We start from the raw sequence: 24073 nt of genomic DNA, 5'->3' as shown, positions 1-24073 counted from the left end.
TGCAAGTTCTAAATGAACCATGGCCATTGAACCGACCGCCACACCAACCTAACATAACCTAGGTGACTTGTGACTTACCGAAGGTTTTAAGACCAGAGCGAATTCTGGTTAGTATAAACACGGCGACCTAGTCACCGATGCCCAGAGTAGAGATGTGTGTGGGATATCGGGAGCCACGGTACAAATCTTAAAATGATCGGAATGGGCGGTATTGAGAAGGTCTTTAAAAATTCTATATGCAGGTCCTGGCAAACACCCTTTCCCACCACCACTTCCGAGGAAACTTACAACTTCGGAAAATTTTAAAAATCTTTCTGTATGAAATAAGCACGTTTCAATGTGTTACTGTGGCAAAAACCAACATCAAAGCAAAACAGAATAACCGGAAGTGGCTAGGTCTTTCAATGTGACGAAAGTAGAATATTGGAGATAAAGTTACATATATGTATGTACTATGTATTCGCACAATAGATCAACGATCTTGATGATCTCCTTTTACCTTACCTTTTTTGATCAATTAGTAAATAGCTCACACAATTTCGTGATATTGGCTGTCTAAATGAAGAAGTTAATTCAACAATGCTTATATCTGAACAATAAGTTTTATGAGAGCTATAACTTATTGTGGCGCGATCTTGATGATTTTCACTGTAAACTCTCTTTTGAAGATGAGTTGAAAGGAGTGCAGAATTTTATGTTCCTAGTAGTGATAGTTTCATTTTTAAGCTTAGTTTCCAGAGAGCGTAGCAAATTCCTTAAGAATTGCGTACTGCCTTAAGGAAAATTGACACAAAGAAGTTTCTGAGTAATATCTTAGCCGTTTTTATATGGAGTTTTTGCTTTTATTGAAAGCTGGATACCAGGCTTAACGCCACTCTCTTCTTCTTATGGCACTTACAGTTAAAAAAATTAAACAAAGGCAGGAAGTCGAATGAGAAGTTAATAAAAGACTTCCAAGATATGCAAGATTTAGGATAACAGCAAGCGCGGCAAAGAAGAGTAACGGCAAAAGAGCTACAAAATGGCGAATAGAAGTGTTTTTTTTCAATTTCAACACGGCTTGCACAACAGTGGAAACTACTATATTCTTGGCTTTTATTCTGCATCGGGCTTATTGCACGTTAACACTTACATATGTGCACTAGGGTGGTCCTTCGATGTAGGAAGTAAATTTTTACATCAGATTCCAGATTGGAGTCGGCTAAGATTACCCTATGAAAATGTCTTACCCGACTGCAATTGGGACCAAAATTTATATGTGATATCTTCGATTTTAGTACTATCGATTTTGGGTATTCACAGAAGAAAATACTTTTAATTTTTTGAGTCTCCAAAGAGGCTTCTTGCCTGGACCTCTTGGTGACACGCCTTAACCAACTCCAATCGAGACCAAAATTTATATGTCATATCTTCGACTTTAATAGTATCGAATTTGGGTATTAGATAAAAAAAATTAATTTTAATTTTTCGAGTCTCTATAGACGAATTTGATTTTTGCCCCCTGTGCGACACGCCTTAACCGTTTCAAATCCGAGCCAAAATTTATATGTGACATCTGTGAACGCAGTATTACCGATTGAGGGGATGAGACTGAAAAAAAACACGTTCATTTGATTTTTTAAGGACCAACTTAATGTACATAAATGCACATCATTGATGCCGGTACTGTGACATACGCAATTACCTAAACACCATTTCGTATTCACGTTGCATACATAATCGTTATAATAGAGGGGTTTTGCCGCCAAAACGAGCAAAGTATGTAAACAGTTTTACGTGATTGTTGGGAACTACGCATGTAGTATATATTTACATATTTGTGGATGTACATATGGCTGCAACTATTAACATTAAGGTGATTCACCTCACTTGCAGAACTGTTTTATTTTTTAGTTTTTATGCCTTAACAAAATATTAAATGGTTTGCAGAAAACTTTTTTAAATCGAGGCCAAGGATTATACACTCGTTTTCTGAAAAGAAAGTATCAGAATTCAAAACTACACAAAATTTTTTTTTTTAAAGTTCGGCGAGTTTTTGTCACAGCCGATAGTACGGTGGTTATTTAGTCATAACATGAACTAAATATTATGATTATTTTGAAAAGTACATAGACATTTTTTGGTGACCTATCTTAATGTTCATTTAAGTATGCAAGTACGTGCATACTATGTACATATGTCTATAGCAAAGTTTATGTGTAATAAAAAGTGCAATAAATGAATAACTTCATACGTACAATATGTCATGTTGACAGTTATTAATAGACAATTAGAATGCTTGTAACAAAATTATGCTATTGCACTTTTCATATTTTACTCAATCCTACGCACTTTACGCGCATCAATAGTTTCTTGAACTTTCCGGTCAAACATGCATAAATAGTATTTGAGTACTTCTTATACGTGTAATTACTTACACTTGTAAATATGTACATACATATGTATATACTATCTATGAAAATATGTTATTATGTATGCATCTGCATATACAGTGAAACCCGCTTAAATACCCCTCGCCTAAGTACCTAACCCGCTAAAGTTACCAAAATTTTTGGGCACCGTGAGTTTTTTTTAATGTAGTCTGAAGAAAATCCCTCTCTTAAGTACCTCCCCGCCTATTTACCCAACCCGCCTAAGTACCTAAATTTTTCGTACCCCATCTACCATTTTACTTATAATTTTCCCCTTTTAAGTGCTATTTTCAAATTTCTTAAAATATTTAAATATTTTCAAATTCAGTGACACCGCTACAAAAATTATAAAAATCAACGGTAATTTTTAGCCACTTGAAACGTGCTCATTGCGCTAATTTTGAAGGGGCCAAAAACTGTATACTCAAAATAATTTAACACTGCTGAGAAAAAAGTTTGAAATTTTGATGAACTTTTTTCAGTGTTTTTCAAAATTTTAAGCTTGGGTTTATATGGTATTTTTAATTTTTAAATTATATGTCTTAGATAACAGTTATCGAAGACTTTTATTTATAAAAGTCATAAATGTAAATCAGTCAGTGACCTTTATTTTTTAAATCATACTCATTTGTATAAGTCGTAGTCATTTGTATAAGTCGTAGTAAACTTTTATTTCCCCAACACCTTCTTAACTGCGAAAAATGTTAACGACTTTTATACGAATGATTTAAAAAATAAAAGTCGGTGACTGATTTATATTGATGACTTTTAAAAGTAAAAGTCACTGAGAGATTTTTATTGATGACTTTTATAAATAAAAATCTTCAATAACTGTTATCTAAGAAATATAACATAAAAATCAAAAATAATTGTTATTTTTTAAATTTTACATAAAAATTGCAAATAAAAATTTACTTTCAAATTTGAGTCTCGGTGAGAAACGAAATCAATTGGTACTTAGTTGTAGAACATTTCCTTCAAAGTGAATTTTTCCATGAGAGTTTTCAGCAATAACTGTTATGTTCGGTCCCTGATATGTATAAAGAATTAAATTTTTGTAAAAATTACATAAAACTGCTGTATTTTTTTTTTTAATAAAGGTTTTCTCTATTGTTTATTTGTGGAAATAGTGCTACGATCTTTGTCTTAAACTACGTACACTTCATTAAATATTCATGTTTTATTCAAGGATTTATTTATGTAAATGAACATGAAGATGTAGCTACATCAATAATTAAGTATGTTCGCTAAATAACCGCATCGAGGTAATTAAGCGGGTTCTTGTAATAGTACCCAACCCGCCTAAGTACCTCAAAAGGCTGAATTTTTTCGAGAGTTACTTAAGCGGGTTTTACTGTACATACATATGTATATTTGTATGCGTGCATATGAGTTTTGTGTACACACTTTATGCCAATTACAAAAACTCCCCCCAATTAATTATTATTATTGCTTCTCTCATTTTATTTTCTGTTTTATTAAAACTCAACATAACCGGAACTCTTCCTTGTCTGGTTGCTGAGTTGCGACTCTCGCACTATTAGCAGATCTGTTGGTTAAGGCCACGTGATGGCTTTGGTCTCATGACACAAATGAAATGTTGATTTGATGAAAAAATATGGGTAACGTTACGCCTTCAATTGCAAATATTAAAAGCATATTTATTTACATATGTATGTATGTATGTATGTATACACATATGTATATATGTATGTAAGTATATAAAAGCTTGCAATAAATGCTGTATCTCATACATACAAGCCTGAGAATTCGTAAAACGGATAACATTTTTCCGCGATGTTGAAATAGATTTTTTTTTTATATATATAGATTGTTATTATTTTTAGGGCATATATAGCGCTGCGACCTTGCTAGATCTATTGTGCTAACCCTTATCAAGCCACTCCAACCTTAGGCTGTCTAGCCCACAAAACCTGCAGTTCGTCTCCTCAGAGAGTTCCATCTTGTGCAGATGGTACCCCAGCCTGCAGTGTCCTGTCAGGTATCTGGTGTGAGTTCTTAAAGCCTCTCTGCTAAGATTTAGCAGCCGTTCATAGATTCCTCGAGAGGGAGTTATGAATCTTTTGGACTGCCTATTACCCTTTGTCGAGCGCCATTGGGTTGTAACTTGCAAGTCCTCCCATCCCCTTAGGAGCTCTGCTCTATATCCTTTGGATGGACCAAAGAAAGGCTGAGGGCTGATCAGGCTCCGTTGGGCACCGATTTTCGCTATATTGTCAGCCCTTTCGTTGCCATCGAATCCCTCATGACCCGGAACCCACCATAGGGTTACTCTGTTACTGGCTCCTAGTCTGACCAGTACTATTTTGCAACTGTCTACTACATTTGACACCGTTTTACAAGAGTCAACGCTGCCTGGCTATCCGACATGATGTTTACTGTTGTCCCATTTGTCCCTCTACGAAGACATTCGTTGATACAGACTTCAATTGCAAAAATTTCCACATGGAATATGGTAAGTTATAGGTCCATATACGCCGACCCCAGTGTTGCCATCCTGAAGCTTCGAACCATCAGTGTGCCAGACTTAAGTTCCCTCGACGAACATGGCCATTATCGTTTTACAGGTATCCCTTTCAGGCACTATTACCTTGTAGGGCTTTGTAAATATCAGCTTCGGTAGCATTGAGTCTGCGAATTTTACAAAGGGATCATTTATGAATGGCCTTAGGACACCCAAATGACCCCTTAAGTTCCCACGTTTCAAGCTACTTAGGCTCGGTAGCCTCAGGGCGCTCTAGCAAGCCTCTTTCTCTATAGGTGTGGCTAGAGGCGGTATGCCTGTGTTGACACCAAGCGCCTCTGTCGGGCACGAGCGTATAGCACCCATTATGGCCACACAAACCAGGCGGTGGAGCTTACCCAGATTGACTTTAGAGGTTGTCTGCTGGGCTTTTGGCCACCATGCCAGTGCCGCATAGGTGACAATCGGGTTTTTTCACAGTATTGAATGACCAATACGTTAATTTGGGGGATGTTCCCCAAGTCTTACCATGTCGTGGCTTTATTGGTAACCGCTGTGAGATGGCGAGTTCCAGTTGAGTCTCATATCTAGTATTACGCCTAGATATTTTGCCTCTTGTGAGTACTCAATCTGTGTCCCGCACAATTTGAGTTTGGGTAAGTTGACCTTCCTTTTTTGTGGTAAATGGGACGATGATGGACTTCATTGGACATTATTTTTGATCAAAGCAAATGGAATCTCTAAAAATTTACAACGCACTCTAACATAACCTAAATCATCAAATTTAATAAAATCAAAACTTTTTTATACAAAATCTACGGAAAATATCTTTTTACGTAAATCTAGAATTTCGCTAAATTTTTAAAGTTTAAAAGTTTATTTATTAATTCAATAAAATTTTAGACATATAGCAACCCTATTCAAAACCTTTTATTCCCAACTAGAAAATGGCATTTTGAACATTTCAAGTCATTTGATAAACTAGTGAAAGTGAAAAGCGATCCGTTTCACGAATTCTCAGCCACATACATATCTACGTTGTCTGGCGAAAAAAGGTTATGGACGCAGCAAAGAAATTCATATTTTTTTTAAGTAAAAGATGCAAGAGAGAAAAGATCAGAAATTAAAAAAAAAAATATATAGCAAATAAACGAGATTCCCAAAATTGATAACCCAACAAAATCGGTTAGTTCCTCCGAAGAGGAATGAAAAGTTGGCACAGTCAGACACACAAGCATTTTGCGCACACAAAACATGAATCGAACTATACGCTCCCACAACGATTGCCGGCTCTCTTTTTGGCTTGGCTGATCGCTAATTGTGCGAAACAAGTGAGCGCCAAAACAAAAGGCCCACAGAAGCAACAGCAACAGTCGTCAGCGGCAACATTTGTCATTCATTTGGACTGAGCAATTCATTCATCGAATTGCAACGAGGCGTGAAAGAGCGTTTTTTTTCTTATAGACGTTGAGTGGCAACAATTTTGTAGAATAAAAAGAAAATTTGTGTTAAAACAAAAAACAAAAAAAGAAACAAAAACTAAATGATTAACACATAAATGAGCAACTTACAAATACATACCTACTGAAATATAAGTAAATGTTTATATGTACACTAACACAACGAAAAATTGGCATAAACAAAACGTTCTACGTGAAATCGTAATTAAATTTTTGCGGTTAATTTGAAGATTTATTTAAAAGGAAACATCGCGTAATTAAGAACATTCAGTTGTGAACGAGCTGGCGCGCAGTCAAGTGTATTGAAGAAATAGGATATTTGGCATATTTTTTTGGAAGATTGTGAACTCAAGAAAACTGTTATTTTAAATAAATTCACCCTGCAAATAAAAGTGAATCGATCAGACCGCGAGCAACAGCGATCAGTAGTGTCAAGTGCATTTATTTTGGTGCAATAAACTGCTGCACAACAACACACATCTACTTTTAGTGCGAATAAGCTGTAACTTTTATTTCGAAATTTTGTTTTGACACAAAACCCTCGTAGCAACAAAAGAAAGTAGCATGTCCTGCAAAGTGTTTTCATATCTGCTGAGTGTTCTACTGATCGCACAGATACCCATAAATGGCATCAGTGCCGGTACGGATGACAACGAAATCTACAATTTGCCTGAATACTATTGTGAGTGTTTGATTTTGAAGGGATTTTGGTTTTTTATTAAAAAAAATTTTATGTACATACTTATGTATATCCGCAACTAAAAATTGCACTTAACCATTAATACGTATGTATGTTTGTATACATGCTTGTGAAAAAGAAACGAACTTGCTGTGTCGTTTAATCAAAAAAAAAAAAAAAAAAAAAAAATTTTTAAAAAAAAAACTTCTTGAATTTTGACATTGAATGTTATCAGTTTTAAACTCGTGATTCAAGTGTTGTTTTGACTGCTTATTCTATATGCTGTGCGTTTAAAGCTGTATTTGTGGCCGATTGAAAAGATCATGATTTGAATAAATACGAAAATAATGTTCAGAAACTAACAAAAATGTGCATGAATACGTGCAAACCCAAGCAAAAGTACGAGACAATCTTATATAAAATAATTACAAAATGTGGTTGTGATTGTAACCAAATTCAAAATAATATTGTTTGCCACTTAGTTATGCTGATTAATTATTTTTAAAGAATTTCATTTAAAGTACAGCCTATTGTTTAACAAACACCCAGAATACAACTTTCTGAAAAACTTAAATAATTGTGTTGCAAACTTCAAACTTTTTTTCAAAAGTGTTGAAATTGGCATTGCTTTTTTAGAATTGCGAAAAAGTGTTGCAAAAAATACTCTGAAAGGTTAAAGGGACTATAAAACTATAAAAAACCTATTACACTTCTGAGAAAAAATCTTGAAAATTGAATGAAAATTTGTTGATTTTTTTTTTAGTTTTCTTCAATGCTTTATTTTACTTGAGTTTTTTTTTGAGAGGATGGAAGTGTACTTTAATTGAAATTTCTTCAAAAATAATAATTGAATTTGCGAAAAAGTGTTGCGAAAAAATATTCTGAAAGGTTAAAGGGACTAACCAAAAAAAATTCTTACACTTCCGAGAAAAAATCTTGAAAATTGAATGACAATTTGTTGAATTTTTTTAGTTTTCTTCAAATTTCTTTAAAAATAATAATTAACATAAGTGGTAAGCAATATAATTTTGAATTTACCAGAAAATTATTAAAATTTTATTGTTAACAACACGGTTCAACAAAATTTGGGCGAGTTGGAGCTCGAAAACCAGGCCGATCCCATCTTACAAATTGTTTTCATGGTGATTTCAGGATCCTAGGTCCATTTACGAAAACTTTCCAAAAAGCCTACTTTTTGAGAAAAAACTGTCAGTGTCGAAAAATCCCAATTTTCAAAAATTAAAAAAAAATGGAGTCTGTTGGATTCTACCTCAAGCCGATGAGTTGTAAATGAAAAAAAAACCCCTTAACAATTTTTTTTCATAAACTGGACGTGTTAAAAAGAATTTGTTAATGCACTTTAAATCTGCATTAAAAAGTCTACAAGATGGAGTAGTTTTCGAAATCAAAGTCGTCCACGTTTTATTGAGCCGAAAAATTTTTTATTAACCAATTTAAAAATAATACAAAATTTTTGTGGAATTAAAAATATCGGATGGATATTTGTATTTATCTAAATTCACTCCGACTAAATTATTATTAGGTAAAATTTTTAATCTTAAAAGTCTTGAAAGTCGATTAAATAACAGTGCATAATTTTCTTTTGTGTTTGTCGAAGTGTCATTTCTTCTTGTTCTTGATAGTCGCTGTAACCGCATGCCAGTCGATTCTCTTCTGTGCCAACTGATGCCAATTGGAAATTCGAAATGAAGCCAAGTCTTTCTCCACTTGGTATTTCCATCGCGGTGGGAGCTTTCCTCTTACTATGTTACCAGCATCGCGACTTATAGCTTTGCCAACAATGACGTGGTAGCCGATTCGCATATGTTCCGACTATTTTTCTGATAACAACAGACATTTCGTTTTGTACTCATTCATCACCAGGCGCATGCCGAGAGGCAGAACGGACGTAGTTTTTGCTCTTAAAAATCTTCTCCTAGCAGGTTTCTTAAGGTTTGGACCAGGCCTAAATCCACACTGATAAGACCCAATCAGCTCGTTGACGTTGGGCTGCCGTCTTTCTTACAATACGCTCGATAGGTGTAAGCATCCGGTGCTTCACAGGCTGTTCCCCCGCGCTAGTAGGCACGTATGGCCTGGTCGCCTCTCCTGTGGATTGGGATAGCCAACGTCATTTCCAGTCATCTGGAATGAGTTCATCTGCTATATTCTGCAAAAGAATTAAAGCGTGCACCTTATCAACTTGCCGCTGCCGCACTTGAATAGCTCAGCTGTCAGGCCGTCAGCTCCCGCAGCTTTGTTGTTTTTCAGGCGAGAAATTGTCATAGTCAAGCGATGGGACTTCAATTCCATCGCCATCGATTGTGAGCTCGGGCTCGTCTTCTCCACTACCTACTACTACTGTCTGTGCTACTGTCATTAAATAGGGAGGAAAAGTGTTCTCTCCATAATTTAAATACGTTCTGAACATTAGTCACTAGGACGTCATGGTTGTTCATAAAGGAGTTTGCTTTGATCTTGAAACCTTCCGTAAAAGCTTAAACAGACGGCAGCGTTGATCCGGACTAACTCGGACTTAATCCGGATCAACTGCAGTTAATTTCCGAGTTGATCCGGATCAACGCTGCCGTCTGTTTATGCTTTAAGTCGCCTATATGTATGTATGGCTTTTCTCCTCATTTTACGGGTGGTGCAATCATACGCTACGTATACTGCTAAGTATCTAATACGTTGAAATGGGAGAAAAATCTTGCATGTCGGCGATTTCTACTGTTTTTCATCTAAGCAACGAAAAAATGCTTTTGGACTTGTACGGTTGTCAAACTCACACATTCAATAAAAAAGCTCAAAATTTTGATAATTTTTTGCAAAAGTTTCAAACTTTGACTTACATGGCTCTTGTTAGATAAAAAATAATAAACATTAAACAAACGAAAGATAAATAGTCAAAGAATGCTAAAATGTCACTACTTTATTTATATTTTCGCCACTGTATATCTTAAATTTTTAATTTTTTGCTTACTTAATGCCTCTGAAAAATAAAGTAAATGATTAAAGATCATCACTAATATCGCACAGTTACTTTTCAAGTGTTTATTATCCGTACCTCAATGGTTCATTAATTAAGTGAGAGAAATTAGGTCAAAACGTTTTACCTGTAACCAAAACAATTGCCGCTTTAGCTGTAAGCAAAACAGATGTATCGCACAATACATTTTACGTATCGCTCATTTACTAGAAGATTGTCACAACTAAAAAACGAGGATTTTGAGCTAATGACTCATGCGGTTATCGGTGATATGCATTTTGAGGCGAAATTGTAAACGTTAAACAGGTCTCCTAAAATATGGCTTTTTCTGAGTTATGACAGTCTTTTAATAAATGAGCGACATGCACTATATGGGGATATTATTAATAACTAAACAAATACTTGCAAACAATTCAAAACGTGAAATGTGTTTTATTATTTAACGGCTTTTATGCTGTTTATTTTTGTTATGGGTACATATGTACATATTTATGATTGTTGGAAAAAAGATTGAATAAACAAAAAAGTTATTCAAGAAATTTTAAAAAGTTCCCATCATGCAATAAAATCAGGCCGATTTGATGACTCTTTTTTTAATAAAATAAAAACTATTTATGTGCATATCATTACAAAGGACCATAACTGAAAAATTGTGGTTTAAATATACCGTTAGCTCGATTCATTTATTAGCACCATAAGAATATCATATTAAACTTAAGAGGTAAAATTTAAAAACTTACTTAGGGATGATTTATTTAGGAAAAAATTTCCGTCACTCTTTGTCAAATTTGGTACATTTTTTTCTTAGTTTGTCTCCAAGCTTAAATTTTAAAAAGTTGACGGAATTTGGTTTCGAAATGTAAAATACTCCTACTCTGTCGAAAGAAATCACTGACGACAAAATAATGCAGATAAGTTGAAATCTATCCATCTTCTATATATAAGCTGAGCCCAAACACTCGGTTTTTGTGGTAAATTTGACCGAAACCCAGATCGAGCCCGAGCGATTTAAATTTATACCTTATTAAAGCCTTTAAGTTGACTTGGTCCAATCAAAGAGAAGGTATGGAGTACGTAAATATTTAAACTAGAGATGTAATGGATATCCCGTTCGACGAATATCCGGCTTAAATTTACCATTGGACCGAATGCTGGATATTGAGTTACTATCCGGAGCAAAAGTATCTTTGTTAGACTTATAAAAACGTTCCATTAGTGAAATTTTTAAAATTAGTACTCAAAATAAATTCATCAGTAATTTTTTGTAGAAATGCCTCTTGGAACGTAAACAATAACATCTTGACCTGGCTGACTGTAGAAAAAGCACTGAAAGCTTCTTTTAAAGGAAACTTAAAAATCAACAAATTTTATGTAAGCTCAAATTAAGTTTTTCTATGCTGAGGAAGATGGGCACGGGTTGGTCTTTAGAAATATATTTATTTTGGTGACAAATAGATTATGGACTTGCTATCCGGCCACCGGATGTTCGGTATCCGGTGTCCGCCCAAATCACTATCCGTTACATCGCTAACATAAACATATAATTTTTTAATATAATATGGCAGGGACAGAGCTGCAATTTGGGTGTTGAAAAATTGATAAGCTTTTGGAGCTGACGTCCTGTTAGCCAAGGTATTCAATTATATTAGCCAAAATCGCTTAGGCGGTTATAGCGCCAAACAAGAGGAAGAATAGAAATGTTAGGGAATGTCTCTGCCTCACAACGAAATGTCGATTTTTCCACCGAAATTACCAAATTTAGTATATTTTAAAACCTCCGCCAAAATATCCTGGAAAAATATTGAGGTTTACGTGAACTGGACAGATTTGAACAAATATCATTTTAATTCCGCTTAAACTCTTGTGCCACTGAGGTGATTTAAAAACTAATATTTATAAAAAAAGAAACGATTTTTGAAGGTATTTAATGCGTTCAGCCGGGAATTTTCTATCGGAAAGTGGTACCTCAAGGGTTGTCCCATACTAACTTGGTTTAGATCCGGTCCTGGGATCATGAAGAAATTGACGGGGCTCCTAAATTTTAATACATATGGGAATTGAAGTCGGTTGTGTTTGTTGCTTACATTTTTTTTTGCAGTGATGCACCCTAACGCACATAAGTATTTACTATAGTTGAATCTGTTATAGAAAATTTTAAAATTAATCGCACTGTAAACCGAAATTGTAATGAGGAAAAGGACAATCCTTTTATGGTTCGCCTATACAAGGATACGTTTGATTATAAATTCTTGTTCCACCTGTGGGATTTTATGTACATACATATCTACGTAATAATGTACAGTAAATTCTCAATTAAAACTATTCTTGCATATGCAACTAACTAACTAACTCAAATTTTTTTTAATGACATTTTCAGTGCTGCAAGGCGTCAAAGTCTATCCAGGGGACCGTGAGTGCGCCATGGTTGGTGGCTTATGTGTGCACACCAGCGACTGTTTGGAACCGACTACGAATCGCGGACTTTGCCCATCGCACACACATCGTGGCGTGGAGTGTTGCTACGAATGTAAGTGAAAAATTCTTAAAACTTACACTTATTGGTTACATAAATAAAATTTACAAAATTCCCGACAGTGAATCCTGAAAAACTGTGAATTAAAAAAAAACAAACAAAAAAACATAAATACTTCAAACACAACCTTATCCTACATACATACTTTGGGTTTCACTAATACATATATAAATTAGTATTTCTTGCACACTCACTAACTCACTCTATTTTTATATTCTTCTTTAATCTTCGCTCAACTATCACCTTTCACATGCCACCTGCCACCTGCCACCTTTGACCACGATTCCATTCACGAATCTCTTATCCAACTATTCCTGTTTTGCATATTTCTATGCACCAATCATCTAATTGAAATTCAACAATCGCCTATGTCTTCGACGACGTGGCCACATTCCATGGCGACTGAAATCATTCGTCGTCACAAAATAATACCTTTTCACCTGAAACTTTGGCACCCCCACCGCACTTTGCATAATCATTCTGCATACCGATTAGTGCCACTGAGGCCCGCACCGTGTGAAGAGCATTTGGGCGCCTGCATGGATAGATGTAATGAGAACCTACAACGACCGGGCATCGATTGTCCAGGCGGACAGGTTTGCTGTGTCTTAGTCTAAGCCTCTACAAAGAGTTGACGCTTCTTCTTTCGGACGTGTGCACATACATATTAATAATATTGATATAATTATTAAAAGAGAGATATAACTTAGATATGTATATACAAGCAATACATATGTATGTATGTATATGTATGACTAAAACATGTTTAACTAAAATAATTTAAGCTTTAAAAATCGCTTGATTAAAAAATAGGCGAGTGCATCATATGCAAACTCATTTAATGTAAGTAAACTTATTGAATGTAATTTTCCTATTTGATTTTATGTTTTTTTTTTGTTTTTGTTTTTAGCTTAGTTTCGCTTTGTGTAATTTTAGGTTTACACTTAGGTTTTAAATGCTAATCTATGTATTGCTTATGTATTGTATAACCTCATCGTTTATGTTGGTATGTAATATGTGTGAATTACAGTTAACTTTGACAGCAGCTAAACCAAGAAAAAACTGTGTAAAATGTCTGTAAATAAATCTGATTTATTTAAATATAAAAATAAAAGTATTCGCGGTCTTATATTTCCCTAGTTAGCTTTATTTCCACTTAAACTTGTAGGTAAGTAGGTAAGTACACAAGGAAAATATTCAAATGAGGTTTAAATTAAATTGTATACATTTTATTTCTTCTTCTTGATTGACTCTGTAACCGCTTAAGCGATTTTGGCTGAGTCCTCAATCCAAGCGAATTCGGGGCTTTCGTTGGAATCCACGCGCATAACCCCAACCTGGGGCGTTTTTGAATAAAGGTTTACAATATGTATAAAGCAAGCCGCTTCCTGAAAGATAGGCATCCGCGCGGGGCTGCATTTTTTTCTGAATAGACGCTATCGACCTCAGCGGCCCTTAAGATGAATAAGTCAGTGTGGCTTCTTATCTTTCTACCGCGATCCAAAGCTCCACTTGGATTGTTTACCGAATCTCACACATGGATTACTCACGGTGTTCAGAACGCGCCAACAGGGAAGCAAGAGTCGAGGATTTAGTATGGTTGTGCAACTATAAGTGCATACCCAGAGGAACGACCATAACCCACTAGAATATTTAAGACAATAATTTACACTGGTACAATCATACCTGCCGTTTCGTAGATCATTACTACATACCTCCCTTCAACAGACTATTTCGTCGAGCTCGCGGGCATTTGAACTCGTGAACTCTGAATCACAAAGATAAGTTCGCCACAAGCAAGTTTCATCTTTATCTTTTTAATTTAACTTAATAGAAACTTAGTAGAACCCCAACTAAACGATCAAACATTGTTGGTGGTGTATATTGGGAATCCTAAGTACACCAAGTCCTTTCCAATTTCAATTTTATAACTGCCTGTGTATCAAAATGCCAAGGACTTTTCATGTGTTGCTAGGCGTTACTTTGCCGTGTCCTCGTTCACAGCTAGATGCAGATTTTTCTTCTGTTTCTAAACTCACAAAATGCTGCGCAGACTCCCTGGTTTTCAGGCCAACGATGGCAGTATCCCGCAGTAGTGCCGCAGACGATGGAACGCAGAGCTGTTTGAGCTTTACAACGGCATGGACATAGGTCAGCAAATTAAAATAGAGCGGCTCCGCTGGCTTGTCATTGTTGTTCGAATGGACACCGACGCTCCAGCTCTGAAAGTATTCAACTCGGACTGGTGGTATCAGAGGAAGAAAGAGGCCTCACTGCGTTGGAAAAACCAGGTAGAGAAGGACTTGGCTTCACTTGGCATTTCCAATTGGCGTCAGTTGACACAGAAGAGAAACCACTCGCGTGCTTTTTTGAATCGCTTAGGCGATTACAGCGCCAAATAAGAAAAGAAGATGTCAGTATCATCTGTACATTTATGGTATATCTGCGATTCCAGCATTACACTGAAAAAGTCTCATGAGTGGGAATCGCTTGGTCTAAACCCACGTTTGGTCGTAAACAGCGCGGACAGATGCTTGAACATTTGAACGGAGCTGAATGTTGTACTCAGCGTCACTCTATACCGCCGTATTAGTTTTGCGGAAATTCCAAATTTAGACATGGCGTCGTATAGGCAGCTTCTCTTTCTACTATCAAAAGTGGCTTTAAAATCGACAAAAATATGGTGTGTATCGAGTGTCTTCTCTAGGAATTGGCGCACTGTGAACATATGGTCGACTTACCGTATATGCCTTATTAAGAAGACTATTATTGGCGCAAACTTTGGGCATGTATTTAACATATGAAATTCTACTTGAAATCAGGTACCTGCTCCCTACCAGCTCTTTGCCGACGGATTTGAACAGATCAGCCGGTAAACCGTATACTCGAGGCGCTTTGTTGTTTTTAACCGCAGTTCTCGCCTTTTCTTGGTTAAGTGGAGGAACGTGAGCTTCATTCCTTTACATTGGCTGCAACAAGTCGGTTGATTTGATGCTGGCTCCTCGGAAGGAGCGCATATCAAGAACGCTCGAAGCGTATCTTCCATCTACCATAACATGATCAATTTGGCTCTTCGCTCTTTGATCAGGGGACACCCAAGGGGCTTTGAGGATGCTTCAAGGGTGGTGCCTGGTACTTCTTATTATCATGGACTAGGCGCTCATTGAAACGCTCCTTAATCTCAAAGCTTTTTTTTGCCGTCGGGGCGTCCACACAAGTTAGGCTGATGTTATTGGATTTTGCCTTTCTGCGGGTTGTGACAATTCGTTCACTGATGAGGGTGGATCTCGAGATAAGATGTTGTGGTCGCCGCCCAACCCCAAATCCTACAGCAAATGTATGCGTCGTCTTATGGTAGCTTTGGTAGATGTCACACGCTGCATTTTTGATGCAGCCTTGTCTCGTCCATCGCATTTCCTGGATTGCAGTGATGTCAGTCTTTTATACATATTTCGAGGACATCCAGCAGAGGATAGAGGGTCCGGATATTTCAAGTGTATATCCAAGTGCAAACGTGCGAGGGATTTCAAGGTTTGGGGACCAGTCATCCAAGACCGTTTGGGTCTTTTCAGTGGAAGGCATTTGCACGTGGCGGGTCCAAAACCCAGCACACAACCATTGCCGAAAGGAGTCGTATTTTAACCGGATACACGTTTATACTGGTGAACAGACGCTGCAGACTTCAGTGAGCCATTAATCCGAATAAGTCGGAGTGGCCTCACCTGAGCCCCCTCTCTTTCTGCCGTGACCGAAGGTTCGACTCGTTTTGGTTACAGCATCTCGCACATGGGTTTCTCACATTGCCAAGAGTGTGTCAACGAGGCCGGAAGAGTCATTTATTAACACTTTGGAAACTCATTGGAAACGTAACTTCCGATACGATAATTGAACTATGTACGAGTATTTAGTGCGAAATTCGCGGTCAGAAGCTTAAGGCAGTGTCACACGATTGGTATATTTTTGTACAGATTTGTAAATTTCTTTTAATGGGCTAAGGGTACAAAATAAAAACGAATGGAACGACAGTTTTTTTTGTGGGCACACGATTGGTACAATACAGCCAACTTCTATTGAAAAATTTTAACAAATTGTTTTTCGTGATTGCATTAACACGATTGGGTTTCGATTTGCACCAAATTTTGGGCAAATGCCCAAATCGTGTGGCACTGTCTTTATAGTAGAATTTAATAACAAATATTTTCGTAAAACATTCTAACCCGTTAAATCCCAGCTTTATGTGTATTTTTGCTCTTTTCTAAAAGAGGAGGAGTTAGAGGGTTAAAATCTTCCACATAAATGTTCCACGCCGTATTTTATATAAAACTCCTTTCTTGCGCCGATTTCCCAGAAAAATTCGCAAAAGGAGTCAAACTTTGAGCCCCCCTGAAATAAAACTCCGGCGTAAGCTTTTAAAACACCGATTACACTTACACCAAAAACCGTTGTTAGAACCTTGCCAATATTTTGTTTGTGTTGTACAGTGTAATTTACACGCTGCACGTCTGTGTGGAAAGAAATCCACATGCCAAGTACAGTAGACGCTCACAACTTAGAACCCCACTGTAATTGATTTGGTTCGGATTGTCACATTGTTCTAATATACAGTAATTTTATTGGTTTTTTGTTTCATGATTACAACACTTACTAATACATATTACGATATTCAGCAGAGTGCACATCTTTCGCTTTTGCTTCTTCATAAGTTTTGGAAACAGCATTCAGAATCAGTGCATTCTTGTACTTAATGTAGCTGATTAAGGGCTTCGCAATATTAAAATTACGAGCTAGTCGATTGGCTTGTACTGCTTTATTTAGGTTATTTAAGAATTCTAATTTTCGAGTGTTCAATGCTTCAAAATATTTGGTTCTAATAAGTGGAAGTTTTTAATTTCTGAGAGTTCTAAGTTCGTGAGATTCTTCTGTACTTTTGTTTTTAATTGAAACTGGGGTCGTGTATATAGTGGTGTAAATACACACACCATGACTATTTTAAATATGACTTAATTTCACTTCATAATAGATTAATTTTATTTACGGTCACTTGCGTACTTATTCATCAACGTAATTACTTATTTGAGTTCAATGTCAAGTTCATCGCTATAATCAACGAAAATGTCTGTTCATGCATACCTACAACATATACATACATATTTACATATATCAAAATTAATAGTAGGACATTTTTAGTGCTTTACTTTTGATTTACTTATTCAATTAAAAATAGTAAATATACCCGCGTGTTGTTTTCAGTGTTGCCAAGCTTAAAAATTTGAAAAAGCACTATAACCCAAGAAAACTCGCTTTTTCTCGAAAAAAACACCAATTTTTCTTAGAGTATTTTATGAACTTTGTATGCATAAAAAATTTTATTGTAGGGACGCCGATCCAAATTAATAAAAATCAATGTCTTTTGCTCGCGGGTCCAATTTATTCTGTTTCTATAAATTCAAATATTTTTGTTCAAGCGACGTAAGCATTGTTGCTATAATTTTTAGTTTGCACTTTTGTCCAGCGTTGTCGTTTGATAAATACATAAACGCTATCAGTTAAATACATAAACGCTATCAGTTGACTGTCTGTCTTTGATTTCACCACACATTTTTGGTGAACTTTTTGTGACTCTCTCCTACTGAATACCCAAATCATCTTAAGTCACACAAAAATAGTCACTAATTGCTAATCTCAAATTTAGTGACTTGAGATGAGACTTAATTACTGAATCCCAGGGTTAGTGTCTTTAAACAAAAAAAAAAGCACCAAAAAAACCAACCAAGCACTAAACTTGAACAATTTCGCGTTTTGAATAAAGATAAGTACTAAATTTTGCGCGAAAAGCACCAAGTTGGCAACAATGGTGGTTTTCGTTTCGAGAAGAAATTCAAATACGCCTCAGTTTATGAAGTAAATAAAAACAAGATTATAATCGTCGATGTGTTTACTTGTAAATGACCTATTGACTTACTAAAGCAATAAGCTTCTGGAATATTGTGAAAAAATTTTGTTCTCATCATTTCCATTAAAAGCAGACGTCTACAAGTTTCGAAAAACTCAATTTTTGTGTGAGCACTTTTCATTACATTCTCTATTAATTGAAACTACGTGCTAGAGAATGTTTTGTTTACACAAAAGGCGTTTAAAGAATTTTGAAAATTAATTTAAAAACATCAGTTTTCTATCACATAGGTATGTAGATTTTAACAACTACTCGAGTGCACTGAACCACTTGCACGACCTTAGTGTATGGAAATAAACGACCTTGTCAAATATTTTGAAAATATTCCAAAATATAAGAGCACGCTTTTCCATCTTCAGAGGCTATGTGTTGCGAGTAGTGCTGTGTTTTGAACATGCTCATTGATATAAATAGCTATATACACAAGCACATCTGCGAATAGTAATTTTTTTGAGTTCGAGTATGTAAACTGAATGGATTGTATGTATATGAATTGATGCATATCTACGTACTTATGTATACATGCCACATGCAACCTTGTCGACTTACAGCCAATTATCTTATTATAATTTTTAATAGTCTTAAGGTTCATATCTTAAATAATGGATGCCAGACGATACCAACGAACTTTGAAAATTTATGGAATTTATTATTTTTTACTAAAGGAAAAATAGTATTTTCAAAGTACACGATTAAGGTCGCCCATGGACGTCAGTAAAGGTTAATGACAGCACGTGCGATCGAGTTTTGTATACGAATATATATGAATGTACAGGGCCGCCAAGAAAGAATCCGGGCCTGGTATTAAATATGTGTCGCCATGCAACCCCATAAAAAAATATTAAATTTTTAAACAATTTTCCCACTAAATACTTGTTCAGTGCATTTAAAACATTGTTTTGCTGTAATGCCTTCTGCAAGTTAATCATAATGTAACGGCGCATTTCATTACTTATTAGCTCAAATGGGTTGTATGCAAGAAACTCGTCTTCTATAGATTTTCCTTTGTTGTGAATAAAATCCACTTTTTTTGAAGATCGTTCTCCGATTCTGAGTTCAAAAAGTTGCGTGGATGAAGGACAAATCAATCTTGAAGTTCTATAATAACACGAAACATGTAGATCAAAACTGTATATTTGTGAGGCTAAAGACTTCAATGGGAGTGCAAAGAGATATAGTTGTGGTTCTGGTGTGTAGTTACGGTTTCACGGCTATACTCAATGCCATATATTTTATCCTCATTCGCGCCGTCTGGTCAACGTGAGCAACCCATTTACGAGATGCCGTAACTATTTAAATCGAGTAGAGCCTTGAGTCGCGTAAGAGAGAGAGGGAGCTTCGGTTGGGCCGCAACGTTGAAAATAAGCACAAAGCCTCGGATGAGACCCACCTTTTGATGGCGACCACGGCAAACGTTTAAAGGACTGCGATTTGGGGGAATGCATCTGGAATATCCTGACCTCTAATAACCGCCATAAAAGAAATGCGTTGGACGGACTAAAGCGCAAAATGTCTTGTGCCTTACAACGTCTACTACAGCTGGCATGAAAAGGATCGTAAACTCGGTCGTCGGAGAAAGACGACGTCGCCGAGTAATATCGGTCACCCCGGTGGACAAACGTCTAGCGACAATCCGCATAAAAGCGAGAATATCCAACATCTTGCTCATCTCCGTCTGAGGATAGTTTCTATGAGCGCTTGGAGCGCACAATGCGTCTGTCCCCGCCATGGTATCAAAATCGTTCTTGGCGATGTGAATGCCAACGTGGGCAAGGAAGGGATCTTTGGCGCCACTGTTGGAAAATTCAACCTCCACGACGAAAAGTCCGATAACGGACTCAGGCTGATCGACTTTATCGAGACCCGAAACATGGTAATATGCAGTACTAGGTTCCAGCATAAAAGGATACATCAAGCTACATGGCTGCCTCCAGACTGAAAAATGAGAAACCAAATCGATCATGTTGTGATACACGGAAGGCATCCTCCGAGGGCCAAACATCGACTTGGACTACATTCTCGTTGCCGCCTAGATACGCACCCGCCTCTGTGCACCAAAAAATGTGCGCTCTAAACTGGAAGGAAAGTTCAACGTCGGAAAGCTGCAATCACAACAGATGGCGCAGTATTCGCTATTCCACTCTCACACCTACTCTCAGAGAGCACTCTTCAACAAACAAACATATGCGAGCAGTGGAACCACATTTCCCGTTCAGTAAGTACAGCCGCCGAAAAAGTAGTCAGATTTCAGCGAACCCTAAAGAAAAACGCTCTAACTCTGAGAGTATTCAACTCGGAACCCGCTGGTGGTAGCAGAGAAAGAGTTAGGCCGCCACCGCGATGGAATGACCAAACGGGGAATGACTTTGCTGACTTGGTATTTCCTATTGGCGTCAGTTAAACACAGAAGAAAAATGACTGGCGTGCTTTGTTGGATTCGGCCAAAATCGCCTAGGCGGTTACAGCGCTAAGTAAGAGTAAGAATTTCTGCATTAAAAAAAATAAAGAAAAATGGCGTTTACGTATTTTTTTGATATGTACCTGTGGATTTAACTTGAATTCACGATCACTGCAAGGCTGAGCGGAGAGGTAATTAGTTTGACATAAAAGCAAGAACATGCAACGCTTTCAGAATTATAGAAATGCGGTGAATTGTAAAGTTTAGAATGCAGAAAGCCTGCAGCTATTAAAACCACTAACAAAACTATCAAAAGTGAAAAAAATTGCTAATCTAAAAATATACAAATTATAGGAAATGGAGAGTTCTATCGGTTCCAGACCGCAACATACTGTACCACTTATTATTAAATGCTGTTTTGGTTAGTGCATTCAAAAATACATACATATATGTATGTATATATATATTGCAGCCTTCACTTGTATACGTAATTATTTATATAATTATATGTATTATTGCATATGATTAAATGTATGATGACCATTGGCATCTGAATCGCTCTCAGCCATACTGCGTCGCACAGTGCGACCGAAAGCCGAAAGTACGGTTAAAATTGGGAGAAAAACACTTTCTAGATAGGTTTTTTCATCATTAAGTCGGCTAAAGGGATCCTCTAAGAAGCGAAAACTGTTCACAGTAACGGCCTGCACCCCAAGTCCCCTCTTTATTTTCAGTCGGAATGTCGTCTTCGCCCAAGCAGAAGATTATGGTAGATTCAAAGCGAAAAGTTACGAACGTGTAAAATTACTTAGGGTAAAGGAAATCCAACAAATCAAAGGAAATCTACGTCTGAAGGCAAGTAAAATACGTAAAAAGTTTTGTAAATATCAACACTGAAACAGAATTTTTTTAGAAGTAGAAATAAAATGGTATTTTTTTAGCAACATTTGAGTTGCTAAAAGAAATATTGGAACTTACTTGAAAAAGTATTAGCTACTGAATAAAATAAAATTCAGCTGCCCAAATCTGCCACTGAAATTTTACTGTACTTTTTTTAACAGGCTTATACATATTCGGCCGAATTATGGTCGTCGTCGTTGTAATTTTTTCGTCAAAAAAATAATCTTCGTAAGTCCAACTCCAGCTACACCGACCACAGAGGTGTTCTCCGCAAAAATACTATGGTCAGCGTAGCCCGAGTTAGACTTACGAAGGTTACTTTTTTTTTGACGAAAAATGGCAACGACGACGAAGACGACAACCATAATAGAGCCGATTAGCTTCACCAGTATGTAAAAATGTCGAGATTTTTAACTAGATTTTACAGAAAGATTTTGAGTATGCAGTTTTGTTGCCCAATTAATTTAAGTGCAAGTTTAAAATAGTTGTAACTTACGGTTGATTTTTGAAATTTTTTTTATTGAAGTTGTTGCTCATTTTCTTCATATCATCGAACATGCTTCGTATGGAAGAAAATGACTGTCAACCACTAAAATTGTCAAAAACCAACGGTAAGTCCTAGCTACTTCAAAATTGGATTTTGTGACACTTAAATTGAGTGGGCTATAAAACTGCGTACTCAAAATTTTAATATTTCTAAGAAAACGAATTAAAACCTTCGAAATTTACGAGACGCCATACCGGATCCGCCATCTTGAAGTTTGCAATTCTCACAACGGATTCGTAACTAGCAGCCCCGAAAATCTGCTAGTACGAAATTTCGTATCATTTTTTTTTTAAAGCTTCGAATTTTCGCCGGACTTTTCGATTTCGGCCGCCCGTTTCACTACTATCACGTGCCCATGTCGCTGCTCATGTGATTTTATATGCCACAAGGCTTTAATCCGGAGAGCTAGTGATAAGCTTCAAGGCGCACGCTGAAACAACAACATAAAGCGAGGCAAAAGATTGCAAATATCGCAGTATATAAATATTTATACATCATGCAAATCATATCTGTGGACATTTGAAAAAAAAAAACAACGCAACTCGAATTTTGCCATTTTTGCTTTAAGGCACTAAATTGTTGAATTCTCATGAAATATTTTACTCTTTAATCATTCATAGTTGTAGTTTCGCATGTTGTTTTAATAAAAGTTGAGTAAAAAATAAAATTTGTTTTCAAAGTTTACTATTTGCCCATGTAAAATCAAACCTTTAAAAATCACATAAGTTCTTCTGTCAAAAGTCCACAGACATGTTTGTATGTATAAGCTACCAAATACAGATGTATATATGTAGATCCAGGAATACTCATAGCGCAAAAAATTTATTTTACTTCAGTAGACGCTTACCATCAAATCAGCAAATGTTGCAGTGAGTGCATTTAAATTTTTTATTTTAATTCTAAATTAATTTTATGAGTATTAGTTATACATATTTCATGTGTATTTAGCTACACTATTTTCTCTACGCTGATTTGCAATAAATGGGGCGTCACTTCAATGAAAGCAAAATTATGTCTCTTCAATTGTTTACATCATACAATAACAACTAATTTATGGCTATTTTTTTATTGTGTGAAAATAATAAAACAAAAGAAATCAAGCTAACTTAGTTTTGTAATCACCTAAATATATGGCACATACATACTAACGTTTGCACTTGAAATCAGCATTGATTTCAGCTTCTTCTTCGGTTTCGGTTTCGGTTTCGGCTGCGTCATCGTTTTTCTAATCATTTTTCAGCGCCATTTTCATTGTCAACAATTTGCATTCACATTTAACCCCGAACAATGCCAAGCGAATTTAATAAAGTATAGCCTCGTTTGAGATCGCACATATTTAATTTGAGAAAACAATAGAATTACCAATACCAATGCAAAAAACAACCTTTTATTATGTACATACATGTGTATGTACGATATGAACATATTTGAGCATATGTGTGTATACACTCATATTTATTTCGTGATGCAACTCTGATGCAATGACACTTGCAATTTCAATCTAAGCTCACTGCCACAAGTGTACGCAGTGTTTCTCAAACTGTTTACAAATATTTGCGTTTGATTTCTAAGGAAGAGACTTGAATACTCTGACGAAGTAAAATAGTTCTTGGTTATCCTGGAGAAGAGAGAGAGAGAGTTGAAATTCCCATCAGAAAAAAACTCTTAGCAAAGCCATGCGAGCCATGTGGACCTGTCGAAGAATTTTCGGTTGCACA

At 36.2% G+C, this 24073-nt stretch overlaps 1 protein-coding gene across 2 annotated transcripts; it reads left to right on the top strand.

Moving 5' to 3' along the window:
* The first annotated feature begins 6372 nt into the window (after positions 1–6372).
* On the top strand, positions 6373–13688 carry LOC118742516 (U-scoloptoxin(19)-Tl1a). 2 transcript variants are annotated; one of them, XR_004993379.1, is made up of 4 exons: positions 6373–7038; positions 12402–12551; positions 13053–13400; positions 13468–13688. XR_004993379.1 is itself a non-coding variant. In XM_036474644.1 (3 exons), exons 1-3 carry the CDS (start codon positions 6921–6923, stop codon positions 13172–13174), a joined length of 390 nt encoding a protein of 129 aa, XP_036330537.1. In that variant the 5' UTR covers positions 6373–6920; the 3' UTR covers positions 13175–13688. The 2 variants fall into 2 exon arrangements, 1 of the variants encoding a protein (XP_036330537.1); XM_036474644.1 differs by having other exon boundaries at positions 13053–13688.
* The last annotated feature ends 10385 nt before the right edge of the window (positions 13689–24073 follow it).

The sequence above is a fragment of the Rhagoletis pomonella genome, unplaced genomic scaffold, assembly GCF_013731165.1.
Source record: "Rhagoletis pomonella isolate Grant_MI unplaced genomic scaffold, Rhpom_1.0 Rhpom_scaffold_00007, whole genome shotgun sequence".
Lineage (NCBI taxonomy): Eukaryota > Metazoa > Arthropoda > Insecta > Diptera > Tephritidae > Rhagoletis > Rhagoletis pomonella.
This window is presented reverse-complemented; position numbering and strand designations above follow the sequence as displayed.

Coding starts and splice junctions, on each gene's coding strand:
- LOC118742516 (XM_036474644.1), top strand. CDS start 6,921: ATGTCCTGCAAAGTGTTTTCATATCTGCTGAGTGTTCTACTGATCGCA. Junction 7,039..12,401: donor CAATTTGCCTGAATACTATT/GTGAGTGTTTGA, acceptor TGACATTTTCAG/TGCTGCAAGGCGTCAAAGTC. Junction 12,552..13,052: donor CGTGGAGTGTTGCTACGAAT/GTAAGTGAAAAA, acceptor CATACCGATTAG/TGCCACTGAGGCCCGCACCG.